The sequence below is a fragment of the Fulmarus glacialis genome, unplaced genomic scaffold, assembly GCF_000690835.1.
Source record: "Fulmarus glacialis isolate BGI_N327 unplaced genomic scaffold, ASM69083v1 scaffold2316, whole genome shotgun sequence".
Taxonomy (NCBI): Eukaryota; Metazoa; Chordata; class Aves; order Procellariiformes; family Procellariidae; genus Fulmarus; species Fulmarus glacialis.
This window is the reverse complement of record NW_009216043.1, coordinates 1-20,728: the sequence shown is the minus strand read 5'-3', so window position 1 is coordinate 20,728 and position 20,728 is coordinate 1. Positions and strand designations below refer to the sequence as shown.

At 41.5% G+C, this 20,728-nt stretch overlaps 2 protein-coding genes across 2 annotated transcripts in view; one reads left to right on the top strand and one right to left on the bottom strand.

Annotated features, from left to right (window-relative positions):
• Positions 1 to 13,785, top strand: part of DAPP1 (dual adaptor of phosphotyrosine and 3-phosphoinositides) — a 22,153-nt gene extending 8,368 nt beyond the window's left edge. Inside the window, exons 3-9 of the mRNA XM_009579130.1 lie at positions 3,644 to 3,777; positions 8,116 to 8,246; positions 10,341 to 10,388; positions 10,627 to 10,689; positions 12,524 to 12,609; positions 13,181 to 13,268; positions 13,735 to 13,785. Of these exons, the coding sequence (XP_009577425.1) occupies positions 3,644 to 3,777; positions 8,116 to 8,246; positions 10,341 to 10,388; positions 10,627 to 10,689; positions 12,524 to 12,609; positions 13,181 to 13,268; positions 13,735 to 13,785 (601 nt within the window). The remainder of the gene's footprint in view (positions 1 to 3,643; positions 3,778 to 8,115; positions 8,247 to 10,340; positions 10,389 to 10,626; positions 10,690 to 12,523; positions 12,610 to 13,180; positions 13,269 to 13,734) is intronic.
• A 2,554-nt stretch (positions 13,786 to 16,339) lies between these two features.
• Positions 16,340 to 20,160, bottom strand: LAMTOR3 (late endosomal/lysosomal adaptor, MAPK and MTOR activator 3; the record flags this gene model as incomplete). Its single annotated transcript, XM_009579129.1, has 4 exons — positions 16,340 to 17,198; positions 17,944 to 18,007; positions 19,045 to 19,178; positions 20,102 to 20,160. Coding segments are annotated over 4 exons (331 nt in total), but the record flags the coding sequence as incomplete, so codon positions are not given.
• Between the last annotated feature and the right edge of the window lie 568 nt (positions 20,161 to 20,728).

Genomic DNA, 20,728 nt, shown 5'->3' with positions numbered 1-20,728 from the left:
AATGACATTTTGTTAGAAGAAAAAAAGAATTTGGATTGGATTTGAAAATTGCTCTCATTTTTCCAAACTATGAATTAATCTTATTGGCAAAAAACACCATTCCATGGACTGGCTGTAGATTTTCAGTCTGTATGATAAAAGTCTGTTACAAGAGTTTAAGAAACAGCTGATGGGAGTAGAAAAGTTTTATGATGAGGATAGTAGTAAATATACCAGTTAATAGGTGCTAACTTCACCGGTTTCTGGATCACTGTATAGGAACCATCATCTCTGAGGGATGATCCAGTGTTTGACTGGATGGTTTTACTTGATTTGAACAATATTTTGCAAGTGACAGATGTCAGGCCCTTGAAGTCAATTACAGCAATTTACATCAGTTCAGGACACAGCCAATACAGCGCTGTCATGGTTTAGCCGCAGCCAGCAGCTAAGCACCACACAGCTGCTCACTTACTCCCTGCTCACAGTAGGATGGAGGAGAGAATCGGAAAAGTAAAAGCTAGAACACTTATGCATTGAGATAAGAACAGTTTAATAATTTAAATAAAATCATCATAATAATAAAAAAAATGTAATGAAAAAGCAAATAATAAAAAGAGAGGGAAATAAAACCCAAGAAAGACAAGTGATGCAAATGAAAAACAATTGCTCACCACCAACCAACCGATGTCCAGCCTGTCCCCGAGCAGCAGCACCCCTGGCCAGCTTTCCCCTAGTTTATATACTGAGCATGACGTCATATGCTATGGAATATCCCGTTGGCCAGTTTGGGTCAGCTGTCCTGGCTGTGCCCACTCCCAGCTTCTTGTGTATCTCCAGCCTTCTCAGTTGGTAGAGCATGAGAAGCTGAAAAGACCTGACTAGTGTACGCACTACTTAGCAACAACTAAAACATCAGTGCGTTATCAACATTATTATCATACTAAATCCAAAACACAGCACTATCCCAGCTACTAGGAAGAAAATTAACTATATATCCCAGCCGAAACCAGGACAAGAGCACAGGTAGCCTGGCCTGGGTACTTCACTACTGAATCACATTTAAAGAATCTCCCAAGAAGGAGAGAAGCCACAATATTTTAGAGAGGCAACATGAAAGACGTATGCAAGGTAGTCCCTGCATGTCAGCTGAGTGGAGGTAACCAACTCTAAATATGTTCTTAGCCTTTGGCAACTGTATGATATATTAAGCCTCTACAGTGAAATTTTAAGCTAGTGCATTCAAGCTCATTTCTGCCTCAGACTGAGCCTCTGAACAATTAGTGACCACAGCTCAGCTGAATTGCAGTAACTTTTTAAGCTAAAGTCACTTTGATCAGTATAGTGATGCTAGTTATTCACAGCCCTAGTAGATAGGAACACAGAATATGCCCTTGAAATTGTGACTTTCTGTGTATCCAGTTACCAGGAGCTGTTAAAATTTGGAAGTGTAGTTGCTTGGAAACTGAGGAAAGCGCAATTTGCACATACCTTGTTCCCCAGAGGTATAAAAGGCAAATACTAATTGCTTCACTCACCCTGGACAGAAGACTCAGGAGCAAGTGGGCCTGTACATAAACTGCTGAAATTATTACCACTATAGACAGCCATTTATATTAGGAGCTTGGGGGGCTGCCCAACAGATCTGAATTGATGTTACAAAATGAGTATTCAGAGTAGCAATGACTGAATTGAGTGCAAGTCTTGGGAAAAAGAATAGTAGCACTTTTAAGTAATAGCTTTCCTTAAAAAAAAGTAATTTTAAATGAATCGTCGTCTTGCTGGTTAGTATTTTTTTACTTTAAAATGTAACTAAACATTATTTGAGGTAATCTACCTCAGACAATTTAAAAAAAAATATCTTGAAGCTAGTTTTAAATGGCACTCAGGAGACAACTTACTGTAATAAAATAAAATATAAATAGTTGTTCTTTTAATAGGAAACAAAAGCTGAAGTGAATTAATGAAAATAAATTTGCTGCTTTAACAAATTCTAGCCTTAGAAGACCTAGAAAAGTCTACTTCAGGCCAATTCCAATCTCTTGTTCTGCTCTCCATGTAGGAACAAGAGTTAGTTACTGCATTACCATAATGAACTGAATATCCCAGTCTGGAGTTTGATCTTTTATTCTGTTACATTCGTTTTTTGGTGGCACAGCTCCCTTGAAATACTGATTTTGTTTTTAAAATGTTTTAATAATTTTCTACTGTTTAACTCTAAGTTTTCCTTTCCATTTTTTGACTAATATTAAAACTTAATTTTAGAACAAGTAATTCAATTTTGTTCTGATACATTTTTGTAGAAAGGATAACTTTAGCAATTTTGGCTGTCATTTTCTCTCTCACCTAAAATGTCTTCTATAGCTTTTACTTTACTTTCTGCCTCTGCCTCACAAGGAACTTCAGTCATTATTATAGTTTGTTTTAAACGTAAACAATGCTTAGACATCCCTTGAGGTTTTTACTGACAGCTGTAAGACGAGAGATCACATACTGCCTGAAATCCGCTCCCCCAGCTAAATTAGCCAACTTTAAAAAGGAACTAGGAAATAGAGTAGAAGTTGCTCTCATTGCAACATTGTATTTCATGTGAAATTTAATGAAAAGATGAAACCCCTGTCATTGCAGCGGGTCACAGCAGCTAGTTGCTGTTGTAGGGTACCTGCACTCGGCTTGCACGCATTGTCTCAGCTGACTGTAGCGCAAAACATGCAGGAGGTCAATAAAGGCATGTTCTACAATGTCACAACTACTGTTCAAAGATAAATATTTGTTTAAATACCTGTTTGACATTATAATCTCCTGTGGAAGTAGCAATAAACAATGGAAAAGACACTATAAATCCCTTTCTTCACCATATTTTCAGTATATTTGGTACGTACATTTTTCCTGAGACAAAATTTTCTCTGGACTGTTTTGGATGCTAGGAACATTAGCAGAAGTAACTTTTTCACAGGAGAGATACTTGGAATAAGTGCTTCACTGTCTTCTGAAGTCAAAACAATTGCCCGTCCAGGAAGTGAGGCCTTGCACACTTCTCTAAATACCATCAGCTTTCATAAACAAAAGCTGTTACTTCCCTGACAAAGGACCCCGGTTCATGTTTGACAGTGCCCACCATAGAAGAACCATTCGTCTGCACACAGAGACAAAGCAGACAAATTCTAAAGCCTTAGGTATCTAAAGTTAGGTTATTAAATCCTGTTTGGGTGCAAAAAAGAGGCAGCCTGTTTTTGAAAGAGAAACAGAAGACATTTTTGATGAGATTGGGATGTTACCTGAAAAGTAAGGCATATGCCGAGTAATACAGGTACACCATCAAGACTAAAGCCCGGTAAGTGAAGGGATATCGTCCTGCTTAGGCAGAAGGCTGGAAACCTCATTTGTGAGTCGTCTTACTGATTGCCGCAGGAGTTAATTTAACTTACTTGGCTTTTCTAGGCTTTCATCATCTCATACCTGTAAAGCAGCAATTAGATTTTTCTTAATAAATGTGTTGAGTATTCGTGGGGGATAGTAATGGCAGTAGTATTACTGCTAGGACAGTGATTGTCAGCCTGTGGTCTGGGCCAGATTTCCTGTAGTAGAAGCTGCTATTTAAGGGTTGTATGTCCCAAATGCCTTTGGCATTTATGCCTTGACAAATTTTCCTTTTTTATTTTAGGGGAAAAGATTCTGTGAAACACTTCCATGTTGAACATACAGGAACTTCATTCAAATTTGGATTTAATGAATTTTCCAGCTTGAAGGAGTTAGTCATGCATTTTGCAAATCAGCCTTTAATTGGAAGCGAAACAGGTAAGGAGAGCCATATGTTTGTATGAACACGTTTGTAGTCATGCTTCACACAGATCTAAGTAAAAGGAGCTTCCAATGTGTTATCAAATAGATCTACTACTGTAGTGTTCCTCTTCATAAATTCACGTTTGTATTAACCTCAGGTATCTAAGATGTTCCTCTTCAAAAACTCTTTCAAGTACTCTGAAGACAAACTACATGTAAGCTTACTGGGTTTTTGCTAACCAGGGACGTGAGCTCCTTTTGATTTCTCAGAGAGAGAAGGAAGCATTTCAAAATATGAATGTACTGGAAGGAACAGAACCTTCTCAAAAAGGGCAAAACCAAAGCAGGGTGTTTAGTGAGGAAATAAATATTCATCTATGAAGTTGAAATCCCCCAATAAGAATAAATGGAAAAGGGACTTGAAATTGTTTAGCACCACTGTTCGTCATCCAAGGAAAAAGTCTGCAGTGATATGTTCCTCTTTCCTGTAGGGAATGTGGCCTGTATTACCTCTCCCTTTCTGTCTACAGTGGATCAGCCTGCTGATGCCGTCTGCCATCACAGTGATTTGTCTTGTTTTTAAGAAAAAGAGGGAGAAAAGCACAGGCTTCTCTAGCAGCCAACATGCTGCCTGAATTAAGAGTCAACAGATTAAACTTGATTCCTACAAGTGAGTTGAACACCACCAGACCAGAATCCCTGGAGAAACAGATATATATTATCATGATAATGCCAGTTTTAGATTTAGCTTCAAATGTAAGAGTTGAAGATGTATCAGTACATGTTAGTGCCAAAAACTTCAGTATCCTGTGTAGAAAATGTATGCAAATAACTCATAGAGTAGTACTAATTATATATGCAAGAGACCAGTTAAATGATAGTTGGCACATGCAATAACTGTAATATGTCACACACTAAATATGCACCGGTGCTTTTTTAACTCAAGCATTAAATTAAAGAGTTGCTTTGCAAATTTTTTTTCCCCCAAAAAATACAGTGGTACACTCAATATGGTACTTGTGTCTTTCAAAGCATTCTCTTTTAAAATTGCTTTTAAGAGTGGTTCGAACACAGAGTTCCTATATGTATCTTTTGTGCCAGTAAGCTATTTTTCCTGTAAAATCAGACATGCACCCACAGGCCTAACACTGTAAAGATTTCAGATGACATACAAAACTTGTATTTCCCCATTCCTTCACTGCATGTGTTACAGACATTAGTAATCAAGGCATTGGTGTTATGTGATCTCTGTTGACAGGATCAACACTGCTGAATGATGGGCTCACTTGTCACCTTAAAGCTCCCTAATCAGATTCTGCTGGCTCTGTGAAACCTCTTTAAGTTGGATATGCTACAGAATAAGAAAAGCCATTTGTACATCACATCAAGAAACCTTCCACCTTACCTTACCATGATTAGCAGTAGAGAGGAAGAGAGAGTTAGCACTCAGGCAATGTCTCTTCAGATACAGGTGTCAAAGGTCTCCAGGGTGGTAACCCATTTATACCAAAAAGGGGGCAGGGGCTCATCAGAGCCCACTCTAAGCCAAGTGTCAGTGTGGCAGAATGACCGGCCCAACACAGGGTCACACAGCAGGTTGGCAGAAAAGCCAGAAACAGAGTCTGATTTCTTAGGCCACACTTCCCTTCAGTGAAAAGCACCAAGCGACCTTTAGCTCAGGCATTAGTAGAAAGTAGTTGGACCAATTTTTCTTATGCCTTGTTATTCTTAGAAACAACTTTCTATAGAAACACTGTGAGATCAGGAATGAAAGAGTAAAGCAAGATAGCATTTTTCATCTCCTCCTTGCTTATGGACAGGATTTTATAAGACAGAGACCCACGAGATAGAATATGTAATGGTTTCCACTGTCTTCCATTTAAGTTTGTCTCACTGGAGCTAGTTTTGTGTCTGAAGAGGCTCTTTGATCAGTACCTGAACACACAGGCCTGCACCCCTGCAAACTGGTCCATGGAGCACAGTGGTTTTTTTGGACTGGGACAGCTGCAGGTTTGTGCTTCAAGCCCAACAAACCTTGTCTTACTACAGCTTCATTTGCCACTCCAAATTGCTACATTTTTTGCTACATGTAGCAAAAAAATACACTACATTTATTTTTCTGCAGTGTAATGTGTACACTTCCTTCTGAACTACAGATAATTAAAAGGATATTGGGGCTACTGCGTTCTGTGAGATGGTTTACTGAACAGGCAAGCTGAATCTGTTCAGTAACAAGGTTAAAGCAATATACTATCATATTTCTATATTTTTATCTTTATTCAGAGTGACAAGGTCAACATGTTATTCTTACCTGTTTGCTTTGTTTATCAATTTTTACCTAAATTATTCTGAAAACATATAAAAACTTTAAGTCATTACCCAGACAAAAAAGCCAAATTCACTTGAAGCTAACATTTCCAACAATGGGACTAATTTTCATTCTTCCTTAGAAATAGATATCATGCACAAACATGCAAGAAGAATCTTGCTACAGTGCAGCTTTTACTAGTTCTTTTGTACAGTTACATGATGATTACAGTTTTGTACAGTTACAGTTAGATGATTCTGTACAAGTATCTTTTGTGGAGAAAAAACGCTGAGAACTTACTAGAAGACAAATACTGTATAAAACGTTTAACTAGTCCTCCCAGTTCTGCAACAGGGCTCTTTATCCACAGTGTACAGATGATGGTACTCTGATTCTATGCAACAGCTTAAGAGTAGTTTCTGTAGACTGGTGATGGGCGTATTCTCAATTTCCTTTTAAATGATAAAGCATTATTTTTCTGAAAGGCCAGAAAGAATTAGACTGATTTTGACTTTTCACCTACTGCAAGTTGAATTTATCACATTTGCATACACCTCCTGTGCCTGCGAACAGATTTCAGTTGGTTACTTCAAATACAATTTTTCCACTTCCCTTTGTAGCCCTTCCCATTACAAAATATACTTTAAACTTTATTTCACTTTTAAATTACTCAATCACCTGTAGGTTTCAAGTCCAAGTTCTTGCCAATTCTAGCACCTCTCCTCTTTAAGAGCTGACAATATCAGCATAAAATGCAAATGGAGCATCATTTGGTATGCTGTGACATTATTTTTGAAGAGTAAGATTAGATGGTATAGCAGTTACTATTTTAAGGATGTTCTTCACTATCGTGAATAGTGTAATAGATTCACTATTGAGAATGCAGCTTTTTGCAGAGTGTGTGCAATAATCATGACCTTATTTGGAGAACAAAGAATGGCTATAATCAAAATGTTGCTAACTGGAAAGAGCTATGGTAAAACAGTTAAAGGTGATGGTAATGTGGGCTTACTGTTAGGAAGTCTGTATCTGAAGTTCTGACAGATTAAGTGATTTACGCAGCAAGCAGTGGGTTGTTGGCAAAGCCAGGATGACTGTTACGACCTCATATCTAGTCTAGCATCCTGCCTATCCGCCCAGCCAGCCTCCTGTGCAGGAAGGGAATTTATTGTGTCAAGTCACTCCCTGCAAGCACTAGTTAAGTTTAAAGGTTTTAAAAAGGTACCACATATTTACAGTTTTCACAGTTGCGCGTAAACAGGCGTGATAACGTCTGTAGTCACATCTTCATGAATGCAGTGAAAGTCTAGGTCACGTGGAGGTCAGCATTTCAGCTGTAACTATGAAATCTGTGTTTCAATTTGTTCTGTATTACCTTATTACTCCCTGACTGGAAAGAAGGTTCAAGCAGGACAGGAGACACCTGCCTTTGAGGGTTGTCCGACGGTCCTGTTCTGTTGCTGTCTTGATTTTTCGCCACTTACCAGGCATTGCAAAAGGGCTTTAATTACCTGCTGCTTAGAAGAAGTTAAGAGGGTTTTCACTCTTGTTTTCAGAGATGTAAGAACAAATTGACTCCCACTGTACAGGGATGAGAGAATGGATTTAGGCAAGGTCCAAGTGCCCAAGGTATTGAGGACTCTAAGCCACACAACAGAGCCAAGGAAGTGAGACTGGGCAAGTGAATCAGCAGCAAGTGCCCCTCTGTAGTTTGCATGGGTGGATTTTTGTAGAAAATATCCTTCAGAGAGTCTAAACTATTCAGATGGTGCATGTTAGAAATATTTGTCTAGTTTTATCAGTATGGGAGAATCATTTATAGCATCTGATTGTTTTCTCACATGGATGTGGCCTGAGTCCTGCCCCCTTCCAAGGAAAACTCCTTACAGAGAGTGTCACAGAGATCTTGGGGAGGTTATTAGCTCTTATGTCTTTTTAATTTTAGGAAAAGGTAAAGTTAACCATTCCACAACCAGGCAGCTACTGCCAGTTATTTTCTAAGATAGTCTTGCCAAATGACTTATTCTTGCTTTTTTTCTCCCCAGGAACCTTAATTGTATTGAAGCATCCCTACCCACGGAAAGTGGAAGAACCTTCCATTTATGAGTCTGTCCGAGTTCACACGGCGATGCAGACGGGAAGGACAGAAAGCGATCTTGTTCCAAATGCTCCCTCAGTAAGTTGTGTTCTGGTGGGAGGGGTGCTTCTTCTGGCCCGAGTTTAGTATCATTGCTGGAGTGAGCTATGGAATAACACCAGCAATTCATCCCTTTATGGCTTCGTAAATACAGGAAATCTTTGCCGACAAACACAGACTTGCTAAGTACAGTCCTATGACAAATAAAGCCTTTTACAATTGTTGTCACTGAGACCTTAAATGCTGTCACTGGGAAAACATTGTCTGCAGCTGACCTAGGTGAATCTGACCATCCAAACAAAGAATATATGAAAGGTTTTCATTCTCCTGTTACCTTCCTTTTAGAATGACATCTTAGCAGTAAAATTATCAGGAATTAAAACAAACAAAAAAAAACCCACACCACACAAAACAAACACAACACTTCTCATATCTTTCCGACAACATTCATCAGGCTGTATGCCACAATACGTATGTCAGGTTGCACAGTAAGCCCTTGTTTTGCCAAACATCCTTTACAGCCAGTGGGAAGTCTCTCTCTCCCCCCACAGGTGAGGAGAGGAATACACTAAGTAGCAAAACCAAGTAACAGCTACAGGATTTACCACATTTTGTCTCATTGAGTGAATATGAGAATTAGGTGACAGGAAACAGATAGTAGTCCTGACAGACAAACTCATTACAACTTATTATTTTTGCAGTCGTCTTTGTTTGTTAGAATTATTTTGCCCAGTTAGCAATATACAGCCTCCTTCCTAACTGGGAGGAAGGAAAGAGCATCTTTGACTTTCTAGGTCAGTTAAAAAGTGACCTTTTGAAAAAAGTATTCAACGACGTGCAAGACAGGCAGGGACACATTTGAAAAAGGAAACCCCAAACTGAAGCACGGTACAACCAAGTTAATAAGGGTATCTATATCCTGATAGGTACATTACTCAAAAGTTTTTTTTGGCATTTTCACACTTGGATTTTATTATTTTAGAATCATGCTGTCTTAAAGCAGGAAGACAGCTTGCTGTATTCTGACACAGACTTAAACCCAAAATAGAGCAATATGACAGAAGAGCCTCCACTCTTTCAGCCCTAGTAATTTTGAGCACAGTAAAAAGCTGTGTCATGTTAAAAGCTATGCCTTACTGGTGTGAGAAACAAGAGAACATCTTCATATCCATTTGAGCCACCTGCTCTGACATCTGTGGCTCACTTGGACAGTAATTAGAGATTTTAAATCCCTAGTAACTCCTATCTAAGTGAGACAGGTGGTTTCTCCAGAACAGTATTGCTCAGAACAGAGGGGAAAGTATTTTGATTACATACTATATTTTTTGAGAAAACGAGGAAGAGTTACATTAATATGGGTTAATGAAGTTGATAAAAGAACCACTTCTGATGTGTCTCACAACCAACTCTTCATGACTGAGTTCCACTTTAACCTCCAAAGAAACTTCACTCCCACATACAACCAATAAAAAGGCAATATTTTTCAAGAGCAAGTAGTAACTAACTTGGCAAGAATTTGGTTTTCAGAGGTCCACAGTCTCACAACTAGGTCCCTACACAGAGTTTCAGTATCTGAGAAGTCATAAGGTCCCAGCGTCACTCATGGTGGCAGAGAAACAGTTCAAAAAACAATTTTTCAATAAGAACATTGAATGTAAGAGGTTTTTCCTCTCAAGCATGTGGCTGTTTGAGAGAAAAGAACGCCTAAGTAAAACAGCACTTTCTCCCCCGCTTGCATTTCAAGAGCGATTTCTGTGTATAATTCCACTGTCAGCTAAACCCCAGGTGCTTCTGGTTACAACAGGTACTGAGGCAACCATCTCACTTTACTAAATAAACTGTAACTGCGACTATTTTTTTGTGTTTGGTTGAGAAGATGCAGGCCAGAAGCCTGCTGAGGGAGGCACGGTCTCAGAGGTTGCCTTTAGAGCCAGCACCCGTCCATGTTTACCCTAGTGGTGGATCCAGCTGTGTGAGGGGAGCACAGGAGTGAGGACCAGGCAAGTGCCCATGGGAAGTTTCCCCAAGAACAGGCTGCTCTTCCATCTTCCGGATGTAGGCAAAGAGGGGGATGTGGGAAATACAAGCAGAGCTCAGTCTCTAACCCCGATACCTTTCCTTGTTACTTCACAGCTTGGTACAAAAGAAGGATATTTGATAAAACAAGGCAAAATAGTCAAGGTAAGGAAAACTTTTACTCCTTGCTTCCACTCTGCAATCACCCACAGAAGCTAGAGACAATGCGGAGCTGAAATAGCTCCACCTGCTTTCCCCTGCAGCGAGGAACAATTTGTGTTTGAGCAACAACAAAGCACGACTGTAAACCAGAGCAAGTCAGCAGCTTTAAAGGTTTTTCTTTCCTAAGAAACATTACACTAAATTCTCACAAGACAATTACCATCGGTTCTTGATCTTTCAGAATTGGAAGACAAGGTGGTTTACACTGCATAGGAATGAACTTAAGTATTTCAAAGACCAGACAGTAAGTAGCAAACACCAGTTCTACCTTTTAAACCTCTATAGAGGCAGCTGCAGCCTCCTCCCATCTCTGGCTTCTTGCATCTGTATCACAGCTTCCCAAGCTAAAGCTTCCCATACTGTCAGAGGGGTCAGACCTTTCAAATAAAGTCAGAGTTTTGCTGATGACTTCAACAAGAGAAAGTTACTAAGTTTTACAGCTGGAAAACATTTACTGTGCTCTGTCAGTCTTACCTACTAGATAAGAGTTGTTGTTTACAGTGCATTTTTTGGTTGCTTTGTTCAGTGGATTTTAAGCTACCAGCACAACACAGTTTTTATCGGTAGCTTTGACACACAACCTAACAGACAGTGGTGCTAGTAAAATATTTCTGCAAATACTAGTAGTATACTTTGCATTCCTTGATTTTATCCTTTTATTTCAAGTGGTTGCACGGCATACATAGAAAACCATTCATTTAAAAATATCTTCCTTCCTAGCACTCTGGCATAGATTAAGCTGCTGCATCTGGGAAAAAGTGTGTCCTTACAGTTGCTGTTACGTTTCTATCTTAAACTGAGTGAAAATAAGAAATAAGAAGTTCTCCGCCCTTACAATACCTCCAGTTCGGGTTCCTTCATAAACACAGCCAAACCCTTTACCTCTGCCAAGCCCTATTTCAGGCATCTAGCAGATTTTAACAGAACAGCAGACACAACTGCCCTCTCTTCCATTTATAAACAGTTATGTATTTATGGGGCCTTCCATCAGTTTTCATTTCAGTTCAAGCCAACTTGCATTAAGTTTCCAGGATAACGTTTCAAAGGGCAGCACTCCAAACATTTGAGTAGCATTTGTGACTTACCAGGCGAGAAAGTGTCTTTGTCAGGAATATGGCCTCTTCCCAGGCAGCAGCTCCGGTGTCTCCCGGCACTCCCATTGTTGCTGTGGGGTTGCAGATACCTATAGGTGAGCAACTTGCTGCTGGCCCTGAGATGGCATTCGCTAGCACACCTCAGCACAAGTGGCTTTCTTCTAGTGTAGTATATAACTAACAGCCACTGAGCCAGAGGAAAATGTAAGGAAAGGTGAGAAAGCAACAGACACCTCCATACACCTCATGAAGGACCATGGGAACAGCTAAGGGCCTTTGGGCAGAGAGCAAGCTGTTCTTCTACTTCAGCTGCCTCTTCTGAGCAGCTCAACAGTGCGAGGCTGAAACAAATCAAAGAAGAACTCTCACACCTAGGAAGAGTGAAACTCTTAAAGGAGATGAGTTGCAGTTATACACAGTCTACATTCCTGCACCTGAGCACTCCTGGGCCTGTCCCAAGAAACTTAGATATATACACACACTGCTCACACAGCCAGACTTGTCACTTCTGCTGCAAGCACTACTTTAGCTTTGCTTCTGCATTTCTCCCTACCCAGCTTCACCCTTTTAAGGCATTTATGAATTAATTAAATCTCCAACAGCTGACTAGGCCTGATAAGACCTATAACCATCCCCTTGTCTCTGTAAACCTTAGCTGGAACTGATACCAGATTTGCTGCTGTGTCAGTTAAATTGTAATACATCAACAAAACCCTCAGCAGTCTGCATCTAGCTCAAACTTTCCTGCAGTAGAGATCTCCTCTGTTGTTTGTCTAGATCTGAACTGACTGTCCTGGGTTTTTATATTTAGCTCAATTCATATCATGTTAGCACTGATGTTATGTTTGCTAATTTGGGTTTATGGTGTTACAGCTATGCCTGGAAAAACCTCGTGTGCCTGTAAAGGTTTAGATGCACTGAAGATGCACTGAGCTTATCTTCTGTTTTCATGTATTCCCATTTTAAAACTATTTTATTTTCAAGGCCACAGAACCGATTCGGGCACTTGACTTAACTGAATGCTCAGCTGTGCAATTTGACTATTCTCAGGAAAGAGTCAATTGTTTCTGGTAAGTTGCTGTACTTTCTCCACCTTGCTGGAAAGGTCAAAATAGCCAGGGAAGTTTGAGATGTAATCACTGGGTGCTTCTGAAAGCTCCCTTGCCAGTTGCAACCCTGCTCTTCCTCTAACTCACGAGTCTCTGTCAAACAACCTCTGTCAGTCCTGCATGGTGGTGTCAAATTACTGCTGGCAAGAGGTTTTTTTCTTGGTGAGGAGGAAGGGTGTAGGCCTGTGTGTATTGGGCATTTCTTTTCCTAATTCGCTAAACATGTGTAATCGTCCCCTAGACCCATGGAACTTAGGTACGGTCCAGTTCCTACTTCAGACATTGCTACAGGTCACACAGTAACCGCTTCTGTACCCTTCGTCCTTACGGGCCTGGGGCAGTGTCTCTCCGAGCTGCAAACGACTGTAAACCGTTCTTGGCTAACCTCCCTCCTGGTGACTGAACGGGAGCACGGCCTCCCTGCCCTGCTCTATCTAAACAACTGTTGGTTCAGGCCAGTTGGGTTCAGTTTTAGGAAGGACTACCAGTTGTTCTAGCAATTTAAGAAATAGTTTTAATTGTTTACTTACAGTTTAGTGTTCCCACTAAGGACATATTACCTGTGCGCGAAAACTGGAATAGAAGCCGACGAGTGGATTAAAATACTGCGATGGAAACTGGTAAGATGACGTGCAGTGTTACATGGCAGTACGCCTCAGGCAGCAGTACCCTTGGTACTGCCGTCATAAACCCCCCGATATTGTAGCACGCAAGTGCTGCAGTTCTCAGTATCTGCAAGAAGGGAGTACTTGTTCTGGCTTCCAGGCCAACTAGAATGCAATATGTAGTTTTTGCATAATGTATATGCCTGCAAACCCACTTTAGCATTTTCGGGATGCATTTTTAACGCATAGTCATCAGGAAGACGAAATTAGTTCCATCTTTAAGGATGTCATTGTATAAACCGTAAACAAGATAGAGCATCAGCACAGACTGCATGTGTTGGATCATGAAGGAAGCAATGAGAAGACAATGTAAAGGCATGAAAGCATTACTTCCTTAAAAATATCAGTATTTGGGTTGGTCATACTCACCCACATTGACATGGATGCAGACAAATAGTAATGGATCATCTTTCTGTTCTAGTCACAAATACGGAAGCAACTGGAGCAGCGTAATGCCACCCTCAGTTCCTAGCTGCACCTCCAATACTTCTGCTCCATTGGCAGGAATTGCCTCTTTGCCAAGGGGAAGGCATTGCTTACAAGAGGACGGTTTCACATGTCTCCATTACTCACAGTGGGCAGCATGTGTGCGTATACCTGCACATAGACGCTTGCATCCAGCTCTGCCCACAAAGGATTCGTACAGCTGAGCGCTCTCGGGCTGCTGGGTCACGTGTGGAGACGGTTGCAAAATCAGAGTGTTGGTTTGATATGCATGGTGTATGTCTGTAGTGCACACTTAATTCAAACACCTGTTAACTAATCACAGAAGTAGTCACTGTTTGAAACTTCTGTGGTTATTCAGAGCACTCTTGATAATTTATTGCAAGCTCCATCACAACTAACCATTAGCAGCATATTCTGTAACCTTGAGCCTGTTACTTAAAACCAGTCCTTTCTGGAAACGTTAAATTTCTTTTGCATTAACTGTTTAGGCTCTAAACCAAAAGAAAAATGACAGAGATAATTACATGCTTGTAAATAGTATCTATATTACAATCCAGAGAATATTTCACGGCCCTTTTCAAGGTGATGGATGAGTAACACTTAGTTCTGGTCAGATATGTTTTTGTATGGTTTAGATTTATACTGCAGTGACGGCTACAAGTGAAGGTTTGTTTCAAACGACATCTATAGGTAACGGTGAGCAGCGTCATGCGAGCACTGTTGTTTACAAACCTGAGAAACAGGCAGCTGGTTCCCAGCACACGTATGACAGAGCTGCCACGGGACTCTAAGGATGGGTGACAGGCTCTGCAGAAGCCTTTGCCTGTGGCAGCTACCAGCGTTGTTAGTAGCATTACGAGTTGGGCCCCTTACACTCCCCCTTGAAAATGGGCTGGATTCTGTACTTTTTCCTCATGCGGAGAACTCAAAATGAGGTTTTGTCCAGAACTATGTTCTAGAATTAAGCACTGCTTGCTTTATATTAAACAAGACCAGTAACAGAAAAGCCCCATGTACACTAAAAACATTAATTTAACAGAATACATCGTCTACATAACCCAATGTAAATTTCCATCTATATTTTGGAAGACTCGTATGTGTGTAACAGCATTGTGGCTCGCTAGAGAGTTGAGAAGTGGAAGCCCAGTACTTCGATGCTGTAGTCAGATTAGATGTTACATTTTGGAAGCAACGCTTGGCACACTGGAGGGTCCCAAGACCGGCTTGGCCTGAGTTCATGGCTGACTCCGCTGCCAGACCCCCTGAGCAATCCTGCTCCTCCCGGAGGGGTGCGGAAAGCAGGGAGCCCCCATCTCCCTGCGTAACGGTCAAGTTTTTGCTGCAACGTTGTATGCAAACCTCTCCCACTATGCAAACGCTGTGGCACAGGGCTCAGTACTGCTCACACAGCACGTCAGTGTTCAATAGATGCCTTTACTGTGAGAAGGCTGAAGAGGAGGAGGGGAAAAACATACTGGAAGAAAAAAAAAGAAAATCCAGGTTTGGACATAGGGATAGCATTTTATTTCAACTTAGAAATTCAAAATATTTGTAAATATTTTTATACAGACTGTTTTCTGAATAAAATGGCATTGTAAAACTACCAAAGGTCTTCTGTATTCCTGTACTATATTGTTAAAGCTTTGCCCTTCTTTCTCCCTTAAAGAAGTGGTTTAACAAACTGGCATCTCCCATTTAGTTAAAAAGCTTTGATGAGTTTGTGTGAGATAGTGGCAGCGTAAGGGGACGAGAGTGCCAATACTCTCCAACAGCACCACTGCTTGGAAATGGAGCTTGAAGTGTAACCACAAAAGCAGCCTTCCCTTTTTCACATGAACAAGCCGTGCTACAAAGTGTTAGAAGCGAGTTCAGCATGTGGTGTCACGAACTGAAGCCAGCAAAAGGAACAGCGCTCGGCTGGCCTGGGAAGCAGAGTCACAGACGAGTTGAACATGCGCTAACAACAGGAGTAGGCCTCAGATGGAACACGAATGCTTTTTGCCAGAAATACACAGAGATGCCTTGGGGCTCAGTTTCCAGCTGCTTCTGTAACGACCAGCGCTGAACAGAAAGCTCAAGCCAGGAGATCAGTTTAAATGGAAAAGGGTTGACTGACAAATTTTAATTTCTGAGAGAGCTTTTGAGCCAAGAATTCCCAGTCCTTATTTTCAGCATGACCATTTCCCCCCATCCTGCCTGATGCTAAAGGTGGGCAAGGTGTAAGCGAGGGGGCAGCCTGAGACCTGCCAAGAGCTCTCCCTTAGACCAGCAGCGCTTGGCTTTAGCGCTGGAAGTCTACGCTGGAGTCATCACAAGAGGAATGTGGGAGGGAACGAGGCAGGGCAAAGAGCACAGGATCGATCCCCAGCGACAGGAAGCCAGTCGGCACTAACCTCTACATCTCTGCATTGACACAGGACTCAGTATCTGTATTGCCCAATCGAGAGACACACTGGTTAGTTTTCTGCCTGTGAACGCCTGGGTTTTATACGTTTACAAACAGTTGAGAGACCTGTTCTTTCCACAGAAAAGCTGATGTGCTGTAGAGTATTAGGGTGCAACAGAAGAGTGGACAAGGCTCTGTCATTTAAAAATACTGTATTTTATTTATATTTATTTACTTCAGAAAACCTAAGGGTAAATGAGCTGAGAGTGTCACCAGTGATGAACCCACACAAAGACTATGAGACATGAATCTTCACAACCATATTACACAAAAACCCCACGAAGAAGTGAGACATTGTTTGGGTGCTTTTATTGGGGCATCAGGAAAACCCCTGAAGCAACAGCTTTCATAGAAATAGCTTTCTTCTTGGTGGAAGCAGGACGCAGCTAGCATCCAGATTAGTAGCATTCCTTTGCCAAAGTATCACCCACATAAGAAAGCTGGGATATCTATTGATTGTACCAACACATCACTGCTAGTAAACTTGCTCTCACAATACTCTTTCAACCACATCTTTGATAACACTATACAACTTATCTGCTTTCCAACACGTGGTGGTAGCTGGCCTGAGGATAAACCCCACCACGTGCCTGATTCCCTGTAAAGCAAGAGATCTGTGGGTTGCTCATTTGAGCCAACAGCATTGTGCCGATCTGGCTCAGCTGGCTGAGCTAAACTCCATGGGAGCTATTTCGGTGGTCTCTCCAGTACTGCACAATACAAGAAGCATGGCCTAAAGTAACATCCACCTACAACACACTAGTAGATCATTTCAGATTCAGTACTATGTACAATGTACTCTTAGTATACTAAGGAGCTGTGGTATTTCTTCCAAGACGTGTTATTTGACTGAGGATTATTGAATCTTTCTGTCCACTGGGCTGCAGAGGGATGCTGCACTCCGGCTATACCATCAGGTTAAGAAACTTCAACAACCTGCCTCAGTTCTTCAAACAGGGGCGTGAGCTCCTTCTCTAAACTTACAATCAGCCCTGGAAAGAGAGAAGAGACAGAACATCCCATCAGACAACATAACTGAGAAGCCTCTCTCCAGTCCCCGCAGCTCCCTCCCCTCCCAGGTAGTGTTTTCCAAAACACCAGACATTTCACTTGAGCTGCTCACTCTCTATGGGAACAGCAGGCAGCACCCCCAGGCAGGGTGCCCACAGCCCCCGGCACCAACAGGGGCACAACCCACGCAGCGCAGCTCTCCCCCGTGCTGCTGCCTGCCTCCGCTATCGCCTTGCTGCTTCCCACAGCTACCGAGGCCCAAGAGCTGTGCAAGAATTAAATCCCGTTTGCTCACACTCTCATTAGCCAACGCCCTCATGAGCAAGGCCAGGTGCCTCGCTGAAGGATTTCCCCACCCCACAGAACTGAGAAGACAAAGCCGCATGTGTCTCTGCAGAATGTAACTTGGAACTGTCAGAAAGAGACCAAAAAACTGGTTTGCACGGTACAATCACTGCCGGTGCAGTGAACACTCTCACGTAGCAAGGGTAAGGTTAATCACAGGAGAAATATGTTTCTGACAGAATAACAACTTCAGCAAGTCACCTAAAAATCTATGAATTTTTACTCACACCTTTCCCTTCTCCCCTTCACAATACACTGGCAAAATCCATCGCAGGAGCAAAGTTAATATACCTTGAAGTAAATTTGGGTAATTTATTTTCAATTATTTAAACACCTGGGCCTTAAAATACTGCAACATTTAAAATACACGTGAAGACATACCAGTATTGGCATTGCTGCTAGCAATGAAACTTACTACCAAAGGTAAGCGATTGAACTGCACCACCTGCAAGGAGAGAGAACAGCGTTCAGCCAGCAGCTAACATGTGTTGGATGTCAGAGCTCTGCCATGTAAACGCTTTCGGAAACAAGCGGCCTCCTCAGTTTAAAGGACAAGCAGGAGCAAGAGCTACAAAGCTGACTTTTCAGTGTATCTATTTCATAAGATTCGCAGTTAAAAACAGCAACAGGACTTACACCACAGTACAGGAAGCTGCACGTGGAAAGCCTGGCGTTCCCCTCCCTCCTGTGTTCTGCAGTGTTACCCACCTGAAATGTAACTCCATTGCAGAGTACACAATGGAGACCACACTCTCCACAGGTAACAAAAGGGCAGGCAGGTTTATTGTTTTAAAATACTATTCAGTGTATAGCAGTATCTCCTCTTTCATTACTAGGGAACTGCAATCTTGAGCACAACAATAAGCTACTAGCATCAAGAGAATCAAAGCAATGTACTCAATGTATGTCAACTAACTCATTCACCCATTTATGTTCCAAACAAAGCTAGATACTGTAGGCGAAACAGTTGGCCAAAGCTCTCAGGACCACTAGAACTTGAGAAGCAGCAGAAACTTAGATGATGATGGATTTCAGGACACAAATCACCAGTGTGTAAAAAATGTGAGTGGTATTTCAAAGCCTTCTTATCTCAAAGTTGTACTGGCTGCAAGATCAGCTATGAAGTAAGCTGCATGTGCTTATTTAACTTTAGGTGTCACTAATTATAAACACATATTGTTTGTAAAGGAGAACATAAACCCCTCTTAACAGATTCTGAAGGCTATAGGAGCAGCACCGGCTGCAAATTCCTGATTACTACCTGTTCAGAAAAATTCAACATTTTCAACCTCAGTTTTGAGAAATATAAGAGAAGCTTAACAAATAGTGCAAAAGTTTAGCTTAGCCATTATGCAGCATAAGAAACAAAACACAAATACTTCAATAGCAGCCAAGTGGAAATCTAGCAGAGTTTAAACCACCTCTCCCTTGCTCAAGGAACAGCTCTGGTCACTGAGAACAGGCCACACTGAGGTTACTCACCTGGTACGTATTGTAATAGCAGATGATACTTTTGTTTTTAGAAAGTCCTAGTTTACTGCCCTGATCTGTGGCAAGGGCAAAGGTGGACAGAAAGCCAGGTCGCAGTGCATGTTCTGGAGCATTATCATTGGCAACTGGAACACAACAAGAAAATTCTTATTTTTACATGGTATCTATGACTGCATCACAACTCCTTATTCGGCTTAGTGCTCTGCCAAAAGCGGATGCGGTTTTGGGGAACACGTAACACATCTTACATGCTTCTGCAATGAGTACAGGACAATCTTCATGAGCAGTACCTCATTTAATATTCTGTACATGATCAATGCTCATTATACCAGCATCCTCCCTAGCACGCCTAAGACACAGTCTTTTCCTTTACAATGCATCAGCCTGTACTGATGTCACTTTGGTTCTGTGTCCCTCGCTGTTTGCACTGATTCCAGCCTTTGAATTGATTACTGGTAAAGAGTCACTTGAATGAAAAGAGGTGAAGACGTGCAAGTTTGCTAGGTCATTAAATACTTTGGGACATTAAAAAAAAAAAATCTGCAGTACCTGAATCAGTACTCTTCAGTACCCTTAAACTAGTTTACCCACAATATAAAAACATCTTAAATAAAGACTGCAGAGAGATGATAAAAATTACAGTACCAAAAAGCAAGCAAAATTAAATAAAGCATGTAAAAGTTGGATGCAATTGCTTCTGAGCACAGACCAGCCAAGTCAACAAAATACCAATAAGCTCTCTCTAGTCCTTTGCATCCGCCTGTGAGTGACTTGAAGATACAAGCATCTTATACCACTCCAACCCTATTCGCTGAGGAAAACGTCTGTGGCCTACAGTTATTGAGGACATTGCATACACATGTACAAAAGGATAAACTTAAAGAGGTACATAACCAATTATGGAACTTGAAGTAAAAGTCTAATTTAATTCTTCAGTTTTGGATACTCAGGTATCAGGCATAACCAGAGAAGATTCTGCTGTACTTTTCCACCCCCTGCTGTTCAATCGGGATTTCAGTTGCAGGGCATGGTGAGAAGCTGAAGTTACCTTTGATAACAGGCACACCATCTCTGTCTGAGACTACAATAGCATGAAGACCTTCCACGCTGCAAAAAAAATGAAGAAGAGACACCATTTTAAGAACAGATTAATTAGTAGCAAAGATCTTTTTTCCTCAACAAACGTGCAAGGGAGGGGAAAATACGGAAAAAATTTATGCCTTCACTTATTTAATATTTCACTGGAAGGGACTTATTCTGTTTAATACAGGTGGTCTCTTGGAGCAGTAAAAAGAGAGATACAAAATGGAACTACTGAAAATTGCATGGAACTTTCAGCCTCAGGAAGAGGACCGATACTACTAATCCGATTCCGTTAGCCAAGCAAGAGCCCCTCTACGCTGTCCTCATCCAGCGAGTGCCAGTTTCGCTGTGTTTGCACGTTATCTCGTATGGTAGCTGTTCAATGCTGCTAGTAACCGGCAACTAGCAAAGCGGGAATTAGACAACCGAGTCACGAGGAATGTTTTTTCTACTCCTCGTTACGACCCGATGAGCACACTTCACTGCTTTCCAAACGGGCGTGCGAAAGACTAAGCTGTCTTCACTGAAGGTACTTCCAGCTCGTTTAAACGACCGAAAGAGCGCCGGTGACAGCGGAGGGGCTGGCAGCCGG